At 41.0% G+C, this 17,303-nt stretch overlaps 2 protein-coding genes across 3 annotated transcripts; both read left to right on the top strand.

Moving 5' to 3' along the window:
• Positions 1-64: 64 nt before the first annotated feature.
• pdap1b (pdgfa associated protein 1b) lies at positions 65-5,320 on the top strand. 2 transcript variants are annotated; one of them, XM_080043508.1, is made up of 6 exons: positions 65-203; positions 723-814; positions 1,252-1,353; positions 2,506-2,627; positions 3,779-3,930; positions 4,860-5,320. In XM_080043508.1, the coding sequence occupies exons 2-6, from the start codon at positions 749-751 to the stop codon at positions 4,913-4,915; spliced, it is 498 nt and encodes a 165-aa protein (XP_079899634.1). In that variant the 5' UTR covers positions 65-203; positions 723-748; the 3' UTR covers positions 4,916-5,320. The 2 variants fall into 2 exon arrangements, with proteins under 2 accessions (XP_079899634.1, XP_079899633.1); XM_080043507.1 differs by lacking the exon at positions 65-203 and adding an exon at positions 452-580.
• Positions 5,321-6,360: 1,040 nt separating this feature from the next.
• Positions 6,361-13,175, top strand: LOC307262572 (serine hydroxymethyltransferase, cytosolic-like). The gene is made up of 12 exons (XM_080043506.1): positions 6,361-6,446; positions 7,623-7,755; positions 7,972-8,117; positions 8,225-8,340; positions 8,529-8,689; positions 9,100-9,181; positions 9,316-9,528; positions 9,609-9,722; positions 9,828-9,950; positions 11,143-11,259; positions 11,359-11,469; positions 12,542-13,175. Exons 2-12 carry the CDS (start codon positions 7,663-7,665, stop codon positions 12,712-12,714), a joined length of 1,449 nt encoding a protein of 482 aa, XP_079899632.1. The 5' UTR covers positions 6,361-6,446; positions 7,623-7,662; the 3' UTR covers positions 12,715-13,175.
• Positions 13,176-17,303: the final 4,128 nt, after the last annotated feature.

The raw sequence follows: 17,303 nt of genomic DNA, 5'->3' as shown, positions 1-17,303 counted from the left end.
GCGCTTTAATTTGACGTCACCCGGGGGTCCGTTTCAACTTCTCGTCTCTCGCGCGACGTCACCACCCGAAATAAACACACTCGTTTAGTAACTTGTTAAATATTCTCTTGGACTAACTCGCCACATCGTCCATGCGTCACATACGCTATTGCTAATATTTTTCTGGGTCAGCTTAAACATGTTAGCTGAGATGTAACCAAATCGTAAGTCTTTATTTCGTTCCTGGCGTATTGCATCACTTCAGCACAGTAGCAATGTTGCCTCAGGATAAACAAAATATTTAAATCTCTTTTACTTCATAACTTACATAATTATTTAGGAAACTGTGCCATTACATGCACATATAACCATCATTTGGTTTGCAGCAGCACTTGTGTATACTAAATGCTTGGGTATCCCGTGTATTGAAGATTTTTTCAAAGGCAAATATTTGAACTTCTCAGAGTATTGTGTTTCTCATCCCGACTGAGAGTTTAGCCAGCTGTCAGCCAGTGCCGCTGCCTTCCTATGTTTACTGTCACTGTTTACATCTCAGGGAGTTTATAAGAAAATAATTTGTTTGTCAAGATGCCGAGAGGAGGTAAGCATGATTCTTAAAACCTGCTACATGTTGTTGTTGGTCAGCGTTTGTGCATCCGTGAGCCACACAACAACAAACAGCCAACCCAAATCTCTGCGTGCACTGTGCTTCATGTTATGTTTCACCATGGTCATCGTTGCAGGTAGGAAAGGTGGCCACAAGGGTCGCATGCGGACTTACACCAGCCCTGATGAGATAGACGCCCAGATGAAGGAAGAGAAGGAGAGGAAAAAGGTCAGTCAGTGTATGCATCCATATTATGAAGACATGATGTAGCCCAATCATGTGTGTGTAGGTTATTGGCTGAATTATTGGCCAAGCTCCAGAAAAGGCTGGATCCTACACTTCCCAAAATGCAACTCAACTTGTACTTGAGTAAACTGATCCTGGTGTTTAACATCGCTGGAGTGCCAGTGGAAGACCTAAAAGCATCCATGAGCCAGGGGAGAGGAACTGAAGGGCGGCTACTGCATACATGTGTTGTATGGCAGTTGTAACTACAAATGTTTTACCAGTCTCGTTTGTGTGTGTGTGTGTGTGTGTGTGTGTGTGTGTGTGTGTGTGTGTGTGTGTGTGTGTGTGTGTGTGTGTGTGTGTGTGTGTGTGTGTGTGTGTGTGGTCGGTCTGGTCTGGTCTGGTCTGTCTTCTTGGTTGTCATGTATGTATTATAGCTTGAGGCAGAGGCAGAGGCATCGGGAGTAACTCCAACTGACATCGCAGAGGAGAAGCTACCTGGATCAGGATCAGATGACAGCGATGATGAAAACTCCTCGGTAAGGTCACACTGCTCCTGTTAATCCCTTGCTCTCTTACCAAACACAGTTTCACATAACAAAGTATTATTTAGTGTTTTGTCTGCACCTGTAAAGCACCTTGCGACTTTTTTTCTTCATAAGAACATGTATAGTAGTCATTCCTTTCTTCCCTACGTTCATAGCACTCGCTGTATACTGTAAGTAAGTAAGTAAGTAAGTAAGTAAGTAAGTAAGTAAGTAAGTAAGTAAGTAAGTAAGTAAGTAAGTAAGTAAGTAAATAAGTAAGTAAGTAAGTAAACTTTATTTATAGAGCGCCCTTCGCAGACCAGGGTCACAAAACGCTTCACAATGGGAAGCAACAACAGATTAAAATTGTACATACATTTAAAAGGCCAAGACAATACAATGATAAACATAGCAGCCCCAATAACAAATTAGGCAAAAGCCTGTACAAATAAATAGGTTTTTAGTTGACGTTTGAAAGCGTCAACAGACTCTATTGAACACAGAGAGATGGGAAGATTGTTCCAGAGCTTGGGAGCAACAGCCTGGAAGGATCGGTCACCTCTGGTCCGCAAACGAGTACGTGGAACCATCAGCAGTTTCTGCTCCACGGACCTCAGAGCCCTAGCAGGGGTGTAAGGCTGAATCAGATCACTGATATAGGATGGAGCCTGATCATGCAAAGCTCTAAAAGTTAGAACCAGAATTTTAAAGTTGGTCCTAAAGGACACTGGCAGCCAATGCAGAGCTTTTAGAATAGGGGATATGTGAGTCCTCCTATTAGAGCGGGTCAGAATTCTCGCTGCAGAATTTTGCACTAACTGCAGGCGAGACAGCTCCTTCTTGTTTAGACATGAAAACAAACTGTTACAATAGTCTAAACGTGAAGACACAAAAGCATGAATGATCAGCTCTAAATCATTTTGTGACACCATTTGCCTGAGTTTAGAGATGTTCCTTAGCTGAAAAAAGCAGTTCCTGGTTAGCTGTTTGCAGTGCTGCACTAATGACATGTCTTTGTCAAAAATAACACAGAGGTTTCTTAGGCTAGGTTTGACAGACTGGCATAGGTCACCCAAGTATTGGTTAATCCCTGGAATTAATTTATCAGGGGCAATAACCGGTGTTTCAGTTTTATCTGAATGAGCTGTTGTGATGTGTTTGCAGAGGAGGAGAGCGGGCGTGGAGGGATTGATAGAAATCGAGAACCCCAACAGGGTGGCTCAGAAGAACAAAAAGGTGACGCAGATCGAGGTGGATGAGCCCAAGCAGCTATCGAGGAGAGAGAGGTGTGTGCTTTCATGTCAAAATCAGTCATATTGAATCAGTGCTTAATTGGGACTTAATTGTTTTGTATATTTTGTTGGAGCAGCGGCTCAGGATATAGGGTAAAAATGCCAAGAAGCTGATATATATTTATTTTTTTACCATAATGTTTAAAGGGATAGTTCAGTATTTTTGAAGTGGGGCTGTATGGGGTACACAGACATAGTTTGTGTGTTCCCTTATGGAGAAGGGTGATCAGCAAAGTCACTATAAGGAGTTTGGGGGAGATGTTGCTGTAGCAGAAGTCAGCCTTGTACTGTTGCAGTGGGGGCCAAAAGGGGAAAAAAAATCTCCACATATATAAATTCTAAACTAAAACCTAGTTCAACCTTTAGTTTGCTGCCGGACAGCTGCTGCTAAATCAGAGCTCCTGCAGATTAGGGTATTCAAGAGACACAAGAAAACAAAGAAATAATGCTGTCGGCAAACTAAAGCTGTGGAAAAAAATCTCAGTTTAGCGCACAAATATTTAGGTTTAAGGTTAGCATTTATATATGTGGAGAAACAACTTTTTTCTTCTGGCCCCCTCTGCAACAGTACAAGGCTGACTTCTGCTACAACCACGTCTCCCACAAACTTCTTAAAGTGTGACTGTGCTGACCGCCATCTCCATAAGGTAACAGTCAAACTATGCATAAGTACCTCATACAACCCCATTTAAAATATACTGAACTATCCCTTTTATGTCATCTTCTTAAAGAGGATTTCATAAAATCGCTATTGATAAAAGTATCGTTCAAGCACCAAACCGGTATCTGTATAATTATCAAAAGGTTTTGAACGATACCCAGCCCTATGGAACACTGATACTGAGCGCAACTATCTTTTATTTCATGTACTAGAAATGTCAAAATGTGTTTAGAAATGCATTTTAGAAGCCTATTTTGTATTCTGTGGGATAAAACTTCTGAAAAAATTAGGATGTTACCACCCTAGTAAGGAAGTGGTGTGATGGTGCTTCGCAAGAGAATGGCGGCACAGTGGCATAGCCTGTGAGGAAAGCCCTGCATGTAACAATTGGAAGATTAAAACTAAAAGGCTGTTGGGATGTTATATATAATCCCCAGTCAAAAATGGTTAACAGCGACTTTCCTTGTGTCTCTTTGTCCCACAGAGAGGAGATTGAGAAGCAGAAAGCGAAGGAGCGCTACATGAAGATGCACTTGGCAGGGAAGACGGACCAGGCCAAAGCTGACCTCGCACGCCTCGCCATTATCAGGAAACAGAGAGAAGATGCAGCAAAAAAGAAAGAAGAAGAGAAAAAAGGTAAGCAAAACAGTTAATAATGAAATTATCATTAACATAAAGTGAATATTGAATTAAAAGGCATGCAGATATTGAATACCCTAAACCAGGAATATACTGCACACTTTATGACCTGATAACCTAATTAGAACCCTGATGTGGCCATAAAAGCTTATCATTATTATTATCCTCACAAAAAAACAGGGGTTATTATTTTGTGTTGTGTATTGACGGGTTCAGAATATATAAAAAATGAGCCTCAAAGCCTTTCATGAATCTTAAAAACTGTTTCTAAACTTGTCCTCCAAGGTAGGCTAACATGCCGTTTGTCAGACACAGTGGTCAGTCCTCATCATAAAAGCCTTTTGTCTTGTAACGTTAGACAGTGAAACATAAGCATGAATCTGACCTCCAACTTGATTGTCCATAAACCTAAGCAGCAAAAGCAGTTCACAGTGTTATGGAATAAAACAACCACCAGGATTTTTTTTATACACTTCAAAACCATAAAGGTGCTCTTTTTTTTATTTCCATGTTTTTCATATGGATTACCTATGGAAGCAGGGAACGGCCGCACTTGCAATTATATCTAATGCCGCTATCATGTGATAACAAGAAAACTGAGCTTATTTCCTCTTCATTGCTTATGATATTATTCAAGTCCATAATTATCTTGTGATCTTGATTAAAATGGCCTATTGTTTTTCTCAAGATCATGGGTAAATTAACCCGTTGTCACAAGATAGTATGTATAAAAGTGTATGTTAAAGATCCCGCCTTTTGTCAGCTTATTGTGTATTTTGCATTGCGTTTTGTGTTTGTATTGTTGTTTTTACTGGACGTCATTGCAAATGAGGGTCACCCTTCAATTGATCTCTCGAGGATAAATAAAGGAAATGATTTGCAGTGTTGTCCAGCTGATTGTAACATCTTTTATTTTCTGCTTACAGCCAAAGACGCAGCTGCATCAGCATCCAAAGGAATGAACTCCCTCTCCATGAAATGACGCAGAGTATTTATCAGAAGCGTTTACACATGATCACGGACTGGCAGAATATATACACATATATATGTATATAAATATTTGACTATTTTTAAAGGAGAAGCTATGATGTTGACGTTACTGTAACAGAATACCATTTGGAAAATGGCTGCAGGTGAAACCAAGCGAAAAAGAATAGTTGTGTATATTTTGGCACAGAGCACTGGCCTCATTGATCCCTCCAGGACGCTAAGCTACAATTTGAGAATATGACAGTCTTCATGTACACTTGGAATGCACCTCTTCTAACCTATGACCTTGAACATCACATTAATAATGGTATACTTATCATTGTACAGTCCCGACTTTGCTGACGGATCTTTGCCACTATGTTTATTTTATTTTGGGGTGCGGGGAGGGGTCTTACGTTGTATATAACAGACTTGTGAAAATATTTAAGATTAATATGATGAAACCAGTTAAATGTGTCCTTTTCTTTATTTCCCTGTGAGAAAAAACTGTCACGAGGTTGGGTCAGCTGTTTTGAAAATGAGGTGAGTCAATAAAGCAAATGTTTACTTTGTAGATTATGGAAGAATGTGGCAGTGCAGAAAAGGCTTGGTGGCAACATTTTGTGGGATTTCATTTGAACCAAGTATAAGTGAACATCAGTTAAATGAATGTAGTAATCTTGTATTTAGTGGTAAAATACCCATGAAAACAAATCATTTAGGAGCACTGCAGTTAAAGAAATAATTACAAAGAAATTGATTAATGTATCTGGTGCTACATGAAGCAGAATTTTCTTTCATTTTTGATTATTAGCCATACAGGCTTCTTACATTTAAGAATAAATGCCGCAGAAGTCTTAGCTTCGAGAGCTGTCCAAAGGTCTCTGTTCAGTTAGGAATGACCAAGTGACCTAGCAGTTACACAGTGTATCTATATAGGAAATTTGTGATGATACGTTGATAACCCACTGATAATGATGTCCCAATACCTGCACTCCCTGTGCAATGTGAAACAGTTCACCACTTTGGCAGATTCAACTTTAATCAGAGGTTCACACTATCCACATCAGTATCAGTTTGGAAAGGTGCATTTGATCGTCGAAAATCATAAAGTAGGAAACAAGTCTAAATGTATTCATCCTGTGGATTGTTTTTGCAGCAATTGCTTCAAAGAAGGAAGTAGACTAAATGTGGGTTTTTATACGAAACAGTGTAAGACCAAATTCTGTCACCCATCCGATTTTGAGACCGGATAATAATAATAATATAATAATAATAAGGAGAGACTACTTTTCCATGAACAAAAAAATAAATAAAGTAGAGTGTCCTCCACACTCTGGGCAGACGGTGGCGGTAATGCATCCAATAAACTCGACTATAATGATCGAGAAAGAGGAAGAATTGCGTTGATTGGTCCAAAGTTTGGCGGACTCTGCTCTATCCCCTATCCTCGTTTATCTTTTTTGTTGAAACCCCGTGGGCTGATTTCAGGCAGGCAACTCAGTCTTCCCAGTGACAGCGGCGGGAGTGTGTGCGCCCACCTGGTGAGTTGTGCATGTTTCACCAACTAGAAAGTGAAAACACAATGGAAGTCAATAATGTGTGTGTTGGACGGATATAACTTTTTTTAAATTACAGGAACAAACTTAAATGTGCCGTTTATACGTCAGATTTGGCACAATTTGTCGATTGGTTTGTTCTCGACACAAATGAGTGCACAGCTCTAGTAGCAGCATGCAGTAACTGTGCAGCGAGTTGTTTCTGGTCAAAATAAATTAGACGATTGCGAGGAAGTGCTTTGTTCTGACTGTAAACGCTATTGGTCTATTTTATATTTCTACTTTACAGTCTGTAAAGTGGAAAAGCAAAATATGCTAAATGTGTTTCCGGTGCTTTTTTGCTGCAAACTTACTCTAGCAGAGCAGATACGAACGGTAATAGGAGTCATGCTCTCGTGTTAGCCTTGGGCAGCATTTGACAGTCTCGTGCTTGGCCTGTGTTGCCAAAAAGTGATTTCAGTCAGCTGAAAAAAATATTTCCCGACGGAGGCCACCTGACACACGGCTTCATGACGGAGAAGAAGAAAATCTCAGCTGGTAAAAGGGACTGGGTGGACTCATCTGCCACACATAAACATAAACACGTATCTAGAAAGATGCCTCAATTACGTAAATGTCATCACGCTATAAATTGTGAATGTGATTATTCTCTTGTCCGTGGTTGCTATTACCACGGACACACAGTCATGCATATTTGCATTATTATGATCCTGTAATAAACTGCTGTACGCATAATTGGGCAATATGGCCTCAACTGACCTATAACTGCACACAAGTAACGGCAGCCTCAGATAAATATTTACAGTCTATGGCGTAAACACGGCAGATAAAGATCAGCAAACTCTAAACTTCATGGGGAAACTGATTGTGTAATGTGAGTGAGTTATGAATAACTAGTGGTATAACATTTTCTGCAGATTCCCTCTGTGTGAGGGGTCAAAGTTTAACTGGTGAGACAAGATGTTACTACATACATAGGTAGGTGAGGGGTTGCAACACTGCTGCGGATGGATAGCACTGTATAATACACCCCCCTGTCTGAGATTAGGATTCTACTAATGGGTCTGCCACAAAAAAAACTTTTAATATAAAGATTTTATCTCGCTTTTTTTTTCTTCCTGATTCTCATGTCTGTTATTAAAGAAAGATTTTCCTCTTCAGATTCTCCTACTTTTGCGTGACCAGATGCACAATTGCGACCATGTCTTTGACAAATGGCCACATCGTGAGCAAAGAAACTTGGGATTCGCACAACAAAATGATGCTGGAACCTCTGTCCATCAACGACTCCGAGGTTTGTGTTCAGTAGGTTTTTCAAAATATAGGGTCTTATCTACACCTATGTTATAAAGAGTGAAGTGGAGTGTTCATTCAATAGGATCAGCTATGCGAACAACCCGGTCAATTGCTTAAAGGGCAGTTATTTCCTGCATGGGGTTGGTGTTGACGTTGCGTTCTTTAGAAGCTGAAAATTCACTGTCTTCTGAATGATGCAGTATTTGTGTTTTAGGTGTTCTCCATCATTAAAAAAGAAAAGCACAGGCAGACGTACGGCCTGGAGCTGATAGCGTCTGAGAACTTTGCCAGCAGAGCTGTTCTGGAGGCTCTGGGTTCCTGCATGAACAACAAATACTCTGAGGGGTATCCCGGACAGAGGTACAAGAATATCAATATTTTATTACACTTAAAAATAGTGAATTTAGCTTTATCTTAGCTATAAACAAATCAGTATAGCAGTAATAATCAGTGATCAACCTGTTCAGGTACTATGGGGGTACAGAGCATATAGATGAGATGGAGAGACTCTGTCAGAAGAGGGCGCTGGAGGCCTATGGTCTGGACTCTGAGAAATGGGGCGTCAACGTGCAGCCATACTCAGGTATTAGACACTAAAATAGCACTAGCATAATAGGCCTACTAATATTTTGTGTAGAGCCTGACTGATGTGAAAAGTATTTTTACTCTCTCTCTCTCTCACTCGCTCACACATCTTCTCTATTCCTCTCAACTTCTCTCTCGACCCTCTATTTCCCTGACTTTTCATACTTTTGTTTTGCTTCTATTAAGGTTCACCTGCAAACTTTGCTGTCTACACGGCCATTGTGGAGCCACATGGCAGGATTATGGGACTGGACCTTCCCGACGGAGGCCACCTGACACACGGCTTCATGACGGAGAAGAAGAAAATCTCAGCGACGTCCATCTTCTTTGAGTCCATGCCGTATAAGGTACAACACGATGGCATGCATTTGTCAACACACACTCATCCATGAAGTCCTTAAGAACTGGGTATAGATTTCTAATAGATAAGCAAACATTAACTGCACTGTACTGTTTAACAGAGCATACTCTGTATTGGTTGTTTAATAAGAATTGAGGAACAATGCTCTCATTGTGGAGATAGTAATATTGGTATAATGTAAATTGAGGATATTTCCAGTTAAAACTCGGGTATTGATTTAGGATAAATGTAAAAAAAATACTGCAAGGGGGTACTGTTTGGTCTTGCCTCAAAAGTGGATTTTTGTGCCTTTTGCCTGGACCAAGTTAGTTTGTTATTAGTTCAAGTATGTGCACATTGCATTGCCCTGCAGATCCCCAGATGTGTATTTGATATGCCCTGGTCTTCTGACGTTAGGTGAATCCAGAAACTGGTTACATCGACTATGACAGACTTCAAGAAAACGCCCGGCTGTTCCGCCCCAGACTCATCATTGCAGGTCCTTTAGTGCACACACACTGCCACACACATACACTAACTGCTGGCTGATTTGATTTAAATTAGGAGGTGTGTGTATCAAAAGATCGTGTTAAAAAACAGTCAGATTCACATCTGCGTTTTTTTCTTTTCCAGGAACAAGCTGCTATTCCCGCAATCTCGACTACGCCCGCATGAAGCAGGTCGCTATTGAGAATGGTGCATATCTAATGGGAGATATGGCTCACATTAGTGGATTGGTGGCTGCTGGGGTGGTGCCGTCACCCTTTGATTACTGTGACATTGTTTCCACGACAACACATAAGACACTGCGTGGCTGCCGTGCTGGACTCATCTTCTTCAGGAGAGGTAGGGATGGAAAATGACGCTTCTGCCAAAGCAAACAACTTTGGTGATTTCTAACATCTCTTTTATTTTCCAACCTTCAGGCGTGCGGAGTGTGGACGCTAAGGGGAAGGAGACTTTGTACAACTTGGAGTCTTTGATCAACCAGGCAGTGTTTCCAGGGCTGCAGGGCGGACCACACAACCATGCTATTGCAGGTACACCCCAATAGGATAATTTGTCTCCCTCACTTTGCTTTAATTCTGTGAGCAAACTCCCATCTACTCATTGAGTGCATGTTTTCCCTGGCTGCTTGTCCACAGGTGTTGCTGTAGCTCTCAAACAAGCCATGACACCAGAGTTCAAGGCCTACCAGACGCAGGTTCTTGCAAACTGCAAAGCTCTGTCCAGTACCCTTGTGAACCATGGCTACAAGATTGTCACTGGTAAGTGCTGCTCTGCTGATGCAAATTGAAACTGAGAATGTACTTGCAACATGTTTGTTCCTCCATATTCCTGTGGAACAGGATTTGAAGGGGCATCCCCCCTTCCAGATGTGCTTACAGCCAGGAAGAAGTTGGAGGCACTTGGAAATTGGGCTGAATGGCGAGATGGGACACACCCAGTCGGGGAGTTTGTTATTAGGCCAAATGCTGAATTAGGGAAAGGCTGACAACAAGCCAACTGACCGGCGTGACTACTCACATTCCGACGACTGGGGACTGTTTGGGCCAGAAGTGATGGGCCTGTGATTTAAAGTTGAGCCTGCACCTCCGGCGTCAAAGAGGGGATAGTTTGAGGATGCAGCCCCGGCTGACGGCAAGGATAAACCATATTGGTAGAAAGTGTATTCTGCAATCTGCCACCTGATGTTGGTAACAGTGGAAGGGGGAATGAGATCGTCCACACAAACCAGAACGAATAACCTGCCCAATATGCTCCACTTGCTGAGGTCTCTTGGAGCAGCTGTTGTTGCCTTGACATGTTTCATTATGGCTTCCGTCTCCCTTATTGTCTGTTGCTGTTCCTGTAAAGCCTCATGTGCTTTGAGGTCCAGTAGCTGGTATTGTTCATCGTTCTGTAGCTTCTCTGAAATTTGCTGTTGGACAGTTTCTCTTGAAGCTGTTTTGAGAGTGGTTGAGGGCTTGGCTCAGGAGAGGTGGTGGACTGAATGGACTAGAGATATGTCCTAAACCTGTCTGCGTGGCGGGTAGTGCAGTGTACAGAAGGCCTAGCTGTGGGAGGTCTGAGCATCATTCTGTGAAAGCTTTCAGTGTGAGGGGTCAGTTAGTGACTGGGCCAGTTCCAGTTATTCCTTTAGGCGCATTCACCAGGTCCAACAGCATTGGTTTCTGCCTAGGAAGGAAGCCAAGGGGTTGAGCCACAAAGTTGGCTTATTTCTTTAGCCTTGAAAATACTAACTTCACATGAACCTACAAACCCATACATCTTTATGGAATCATGTTTATTCTAGTTTGACAGTTAAATATTTCAGCTATATATACTTTTATAAAACAAATGGTTTATTGCATTCAATGCTATCTTTTACTGTTGGTTGAGTCGGAAATGGGGGTTGTAATGGCAGATTTCTGATTAGTGTCATGGTCACTGCTGTATTTTAATACTCTTCCTGTACAGGCGGCTCTGACAACCACCTGATCCTGCTGGACCTGCGCAACAAAGGAACCGATGGAGGACGAGGCGAGAAGGTTCTGGAAGCCTGTGCCATCGCTTGTAATAAAAACACCTGTCCAGGTAATGTGTATGTTTAGCACTGATATACTATGACTGAGTGAGTGATTGTTGTGCATGCCACTCCTAATGTTTCCACATATTGTGCATTTGTCCGTATAGGGGATAAGAGTGCTTTGCGCCCCAGTGGTCTGCGACTTGGCACTCCAGCTCTGACCTCCAGAGGCTTGGTGGAGGATGACTTCAGGAAGGTGGCTGACTTCATTCACAGAGGTAATCTTTTCAAGGCCCAATTCATTTAGAAATAATGCTTTAAGTCATACTCCACCCTAAAATCGGTCTTTTTGAGTATCAAACTTTACCCAAAGCTGACCAAAGTAAAACCTTAAATAATCCTTTTAACACTTTGTTTTCACATGATGGGATAATTCAGAAGGTACAGTGTTGCCTCTGGGAGGATTCAACTGGAAGCAGACAATGTCTTACAATACGCATTTTAAGGGTTTATTCCGGATATCAAACTAACTCAGCAATGAAATCATGTTTAAAACAAATAAGAAGATTGAAAGTTAAGGCCTAGATCACAGAGTAGCCTAAAAGTGAACCACAGTATCACCTGATCATAGAAACATTTTGAAATCAAGGCAACGCTACCCACTTGGTTTGCAAAAGCTTGACTTTAATATCTCAACTAGGGTTGTACCGATTACAATCCTGACATTACCGATCCCGACATCTATCGCAGATGGAATCGTCCATCGGCGATAGATGTCAGGATCTGCTATTTTTTTTTTTTTTTTTTTCAAACGATGCCATATGGAGTTTTCCTTTTTTTTTTTTTTGTCAATGCTGTGAGTAAATGAGTGTGCAGTGGAGAGAGAAATAGACAGATGGAGGGAGAGGCATAGAGAGCTTTATTTTATAATTAGGCTTTTTGACGTCTAAGTGATCATATGACTTTAGACTTACTGCCGCTGTCGTCTGCTGTTGGATAGCCGATCAGCTGAGCGGAACAGCTGTTTGACAAGGAGATGAACCCAAAGTGAAGGAGATAAAAACAAAAGTGAAACTCCAGGTGGAGCAGTTAGATAAAGGAATAAATATTGTAACCAAACACAATTAAAGTGTTGTGTGATTTGCGTAAATATAGCTTACAGTAGCTCACTGTCAGGGGCGGGGCTTAGTGAAGGGTACATTTGGTTATTTGCCTCAGATCAGGCAATTGAGGCTAATGGGTGTCGTATTTACAGCAATCCACCAAACCCAAATACTCAAGAAAAAAATAAGGAATTTAACAAACAAAACTGCAATCTAAAGGGCCCCCCTGCTCTGCTTCTTCCTGCAGGTATTGTGCTGACCTTGGAGATTCAAAGAAGCCTTGATCCTAAAGCCAATCTGAAGGAGTTCACTCAGGCACTGACCCAGGGAGAGAAGTTCCAGCAGAGGGTCGCAGAAATCAGGGCAGAGGTTGAGGCTTTCTCCGGTCAATTCCCCATGCCGGGCCTACCTGAGCTGTAGAGGGTGGCAGCTCAGAAACTGATAGCTTCTGGACTGATGATTATAACAAACATGATTATTCCAATGTTGGTTGTGTGTGGTTTTGAGTGAATACATGTTGTTTCCGTTTCTGCTCATTTCAAGATACGTCCTCATGACTTCACATCACTTAAATCTTCACTTGGAAAGGATTTGTCTTAATGGAAAGATAGGTTTGCAGACTTAATAGTCCTTCAGTGCCGTTGCTGTTTGGGATGGAATTAAGCTCTTTGGTCTCTGATGTTAAAACACATTTCAGCTTTAATCTTGTCAGTATATTCCCATTTATTTTGTAATAAATGTTTGTCCAAAGTTACTGTACTGCAAATTGAACCACAAGGGGTGACTGTTATTTTCATACATCAGTTGTCTGTATCTCATACTGTTTTTAATACAGTACAATAATTACAGTTAAAAAGAACAATAAAACTGCGACAAATAGTTTCATTTTGTGTTATGTTCTTCCAATTTGACTGGAGTCATATCATTTCAATCCTTCCTGACGCGAAACTTTAACACTGCTAAATGTTAATCGTCCTGAGGATAATTGTTTTGCAGCAGTTGCGGTACAAAAGGAGAGCAAACTTACACAAAACAAGATAAGTACAGGAAGGGAACACAGTTAACAATTCAACACAAAACACTGACAGAGAAAAATATATTTAGGTACAAATAGAAAATAAACAGATTAAGCAAATTGGTATTCCAAATATATAGTAAAAAGTGAGGACAAACTGAGACCCTGTATGCCTACATATAGTTTCATCAATCTCATATTAGGATATCATTGAAAAGCTCATTTTTTTTCTGTAACTTAATTAAAAAAGTGAAAGTTCCCTATATTCTAGATTCAATAGACTAAGTGATATATTTCAGGCATTTTTTTGTTTAATATGGTGGATTCCGGCTTACAGCTCATGAAAATCATATCCAGCATCTCAAAATATTAGAATATTCCATATTCCAATAAAAAAAAAAATGTATAATACAAAATGTTGCACTTTTGAAAGATGTTTGCATTGATCCACTCAATACTTGATCTGGGATCTTATTTTACATGAATTATAGCATTTAGGTGGCATCATGGCATGGAGACGATCAGGCTGAGGCATTGCTGAGGTGTTATGGAAGCCCAAGTTGAGCGGCCTTTAGCTCATCTGCATTGTTGGGTCTGGTGGCTTTCGTCTTCCTCTTGACATTACCAGGTCAGGCAAGTTGCCTTTCCAATCCAGCACAGTGATACCATCCCAGACCAAGTATTTAGTGGAAGAATGAACATACCTTTGATAAGGTCGACATTTCTGTTCTAAAATTCCTTTTTTTAATTGGCCATATGGAATATTCAATTATTTTGAGATGCTGGATTTTGTATTTTCATTAGCCCTAAACTGTATCCTGCATTATAAAAAGGGCCTGAAATACAAAGACATACATTTAAAAATTAGCAAGCACATCAGTCACATTTCCTCATCAAACATGCATGGAATTAGCCTGGTGCTACCAGACCTTGCATGGAATGTAGAGAGTGAGTTTTTCTGATGCAGTCCTCTGTCCCCACCTAGTGGCTGGAAACAGGATTGAATCCTGAGAAAAACGTTGAGCCTTGAGACATTTTTGTTAGCCTTGAAAAGCAAAGCCACCACGGACTGAACAGTGAAAGACCTAAACACCTTTAGTGAGACAGTTCCACAATAGCGTGACCCAGGTATTTGCTTGTAAACGACTGTATTTGACTGCCATATTTTCATGTTCCTTAAAACATTTAAGGCACCTCTCACTACTAAGGTTCTTTACGAATGCAATAATCTCTCTCAAACTATAATGATAACTCCTTGATTTGCCTGAAATTGGGACAGAACGATGGTATAATTATATAAATGTGAGAATTGATATTGTGGCAGATATTCCAGTATAGAAAGTAATGGAAATATTTTTCGATATAAGGTACTTTTGACAAGGACGTGATACGGAGATCGAAGGATGTTCCACTACAAAAGAGGTAGCCTACAACACAAGCTTGTTTAGGAAGATCAAATGGTCACATTCCATATGCTGGCTTGAAGAAAGTGAATTTGAGCAAACATATACAGTAGACCCACATAGGGAAAATGATCTGACTCAAACACTACTGTTCTCACATTAAAACACAAGACAATATGCATTTAAAATGACAAACCACAGATTATTGCAACATCCGAATGCATTCCACTGGGGCCCCTAACATCAGTGAATATATGGGATTCCAACACATACTTAATATAGCAAAGTTGTCTTCTCTTCACACAGGAATATGGGAGGGGAGGTTAATGGTTGTATAAAACCATCAGGCGGGCCTTGAACCACACCAAGGGAAATCATTCCTTTTCAGGGGACAGTTCAGATGAAGTATGCAAAGAGCGACTGTATTTTTCCTTCAACCAAAAGAGGCCTCCTTAGTGAAGAAGGCTGTTCCTCCTCAGAACCATATTGGAAGTTCTTTACCTTCTCCCGTACCCCAATCCACAGCATTCCTTCCTCAGCAGCCACCAGTGTCCTCCTTTGGAACACTTTATCCTCAACCTGAGGCTGATGGGGTCCAGTCTACTTTCTCTCAAGTCCATGGTCTTTATTTATCTCAGCCATATAGCAGACTGACCCATTCCACGAGTCAGATCACGACCCAAAGTCACAATCCTCATGTAGCCACCACACAGCACCAGCCTCTCATACCCAATACCTGCAACCGAGGCCTCCATCAAAGCCTGTGGACCTGCATAGTCTTACCTAACAGAGCTTCTTGCCACATCCATATATGGAATATAAACCTGACTTTGAGCCTGTCAAGGACAGTGACTTTTTTTTGCTCGAGGTGGCCGTTAACCATCTGCTTGACAACAAGGTGCATCTTTCAGAGCAATATAAATATCATCTTCTCCTAGATCAGCTCAAACGCCAAAGTGCCTTTAATATGAGCCAAAGCATATACTGTTAAAGGTCACATATTATGCTAAATGCACTTTTTAAATGTGTTCTAACATATCCATGGGTCCACGGTGTGCCTAGAGACTGCCAAAATATTTTAAAAAATAACACTGTCCTTTTCTCACTCTCCCCCTTTCTGAAACCACCACCCCTCCCCCACCCAATATACTCCAGTCAGAATTCTCCCCTCTTCTGACCTCACAAACTGGAAAGCCAGAAGCTTCCACTGTGCAGCCCACACCCCTATTTCTTATTGGTCCACGGCCCTGACAGACAGAGGGCGAGGCGTATCTGGCTTCGCTTCCGGACAGGGGGCGGGGGGAGCTCAAAGATTGTATATTTACGAGGGGAGCTGCAGCTCTTTTTAAAAAAATAGGCCATTGTGAGATTAGCTGAACATCAGCATAGTACAATAAATTATCTGAAAGTTTTTTTCAGCAAACAATTAAAGAAAAACGTATTAGGGACCACTAAGACCATATAATATGGTGTATAATAGAACCGAAAAGTGTATAATATGGGAGCTTTAACACCCATACTATGGCTATGATTGGATGCCAAGAACAGACAGCTTTGTCAGCTAATCCAGAGTAAATTAAGCCACAAACTCAATACCCCTTAAATAAGAAGAGGAGATGATTTAGCCTTTGAAGAGTTCTCACTGTCTGTCCATGCGCTGATTGGTCTACTAATATCCCTGGAAGGAGAAAAAGGGAATGACCAAGATGTGGCTCACATGTGGATAGGCCTATGAGTAGAATACCTTCAAGCTTCTCCTTTGTGGAACATTACACAGAGGCATTATACAAGATATACACTGCCCGGCCCCAAAAAAAGTCGCAACCTGGATTTTAGCAAATAGGCAACAGCCCTTCATCGGTCAAACACTGCAGTGATTAAACTGTTCCAGTTGGCAACACGTTATTTAACCCTAACTGATGCAGTGAATAGCTTCTTCTTTCTTTAACAACTATGCCAGAAGACATAGGCTGTGCTTTAAAAAAAATATGTAAATCTGTTTGAAAGGGATGAAATTATTAGCCGGCATAAAACAAAGAAAACTACTTAGGAGAAGCTGAAACTACTAAAATTGTGTTAAGAATTGACCAACGCATTATTAAAACCTGGATAGATAGTGGTGACCCTTCATCTTTGAGGAATAAATGTGGTCGGAAAAAAATCTTTTATGATAATGATTTAAAATAAATTAAAAATATCGACAGAAGAACTCTTGGTTATGTTTAATAGTGAAATTAAGAGCATTTCCACATGCACAATGCGAAGAGAACATATGGGATATGGACTATGCAGATGTGTAGCCTTAAGAAAACCACTTATCAGTGGGGCATATCAGGATAAAATGCTTCAATTTGCCAGGGAGCAGAAAGATTGCTCTGGAGCAATGTGCAAAGAGGTTGGGTGGTCTGATGAGACCAGATTGACCCTTTTCCAGAGTGATGGGTGCATCAGGGTAAGAAGAGGGGTGGATGAAGTGATGCTCCCATGCCTAGTGCCTACTGTACAAGCATGTGTGGCAGTATACAGTAGGATCTGGGGTTGCTTCAGTTGGTCAGGTCTAGGTTCTAAGCAACCTTATGTGCCAAATAAAG

The sequence above is a fragment of the Ammodytes marinus genome (genome assembly GCF_949987685.1).
Source record: "Ammodytes marinus genome assembly, chromosome: 16".
NCBI lineage: Eukaryota > Metazoa > Chordata > Actinopteri > Uranoscopiformes > Ammodytidae > Ammodytes > Ammodytes marinus.
The sequence above is the reverse complement of the archived record's forward strand: the minus strand, read 5'-3'. Positions and strand labels throughout refer to the sequence as shown.

What these genes read in the sequence shown, in the direction of transcription:
- pdap1b (XM_080043507.1), top strand. An exon ending in CAGCTATCGAGGAGAGAGAG is followed by an intron (nt 2,628 to 3,778) that starts GTGTGTGCTTTC and finishes TTTGTCCCACAG; the next exon opens with AGAGGAGATTGAGAAGCAGA. An exon ending in GAAAGAAGAAGAGAAAAAAG is followed by an intron (nt 3,931 to 4,859) that starts GTAAGCAAAACA and finishes TTCTGCTTACAG; the next exon opens with CCAAAGACGCAGCTGCATCA.
- LOC307262572 (XM_080043506.1), top strand. Translation starts at nt 7,663, where the DNA reads ATGTCTTTGACAAATGGCCACATCGTGAGCAAAGAAACTTGGGATTCG. An exon ending in TTGAGTCCATGCCGTATAAG is followed by an intron (nt 8,690 to 9,099) that starts GTACAACACGAT and finishes TTCTGACGTTAG; the next exon opens with GTGAATCCAGAAACTGGTTA. An exon ending in ACTCATCTTCTTCAGGAGAG is followed by an intron (nt 9,529 to 9,608) that starts GTAGGGATGGAA and finishes TCCAACCTTCAG; the next exon opens with GCGTGCGGAGTGTGGACGCT.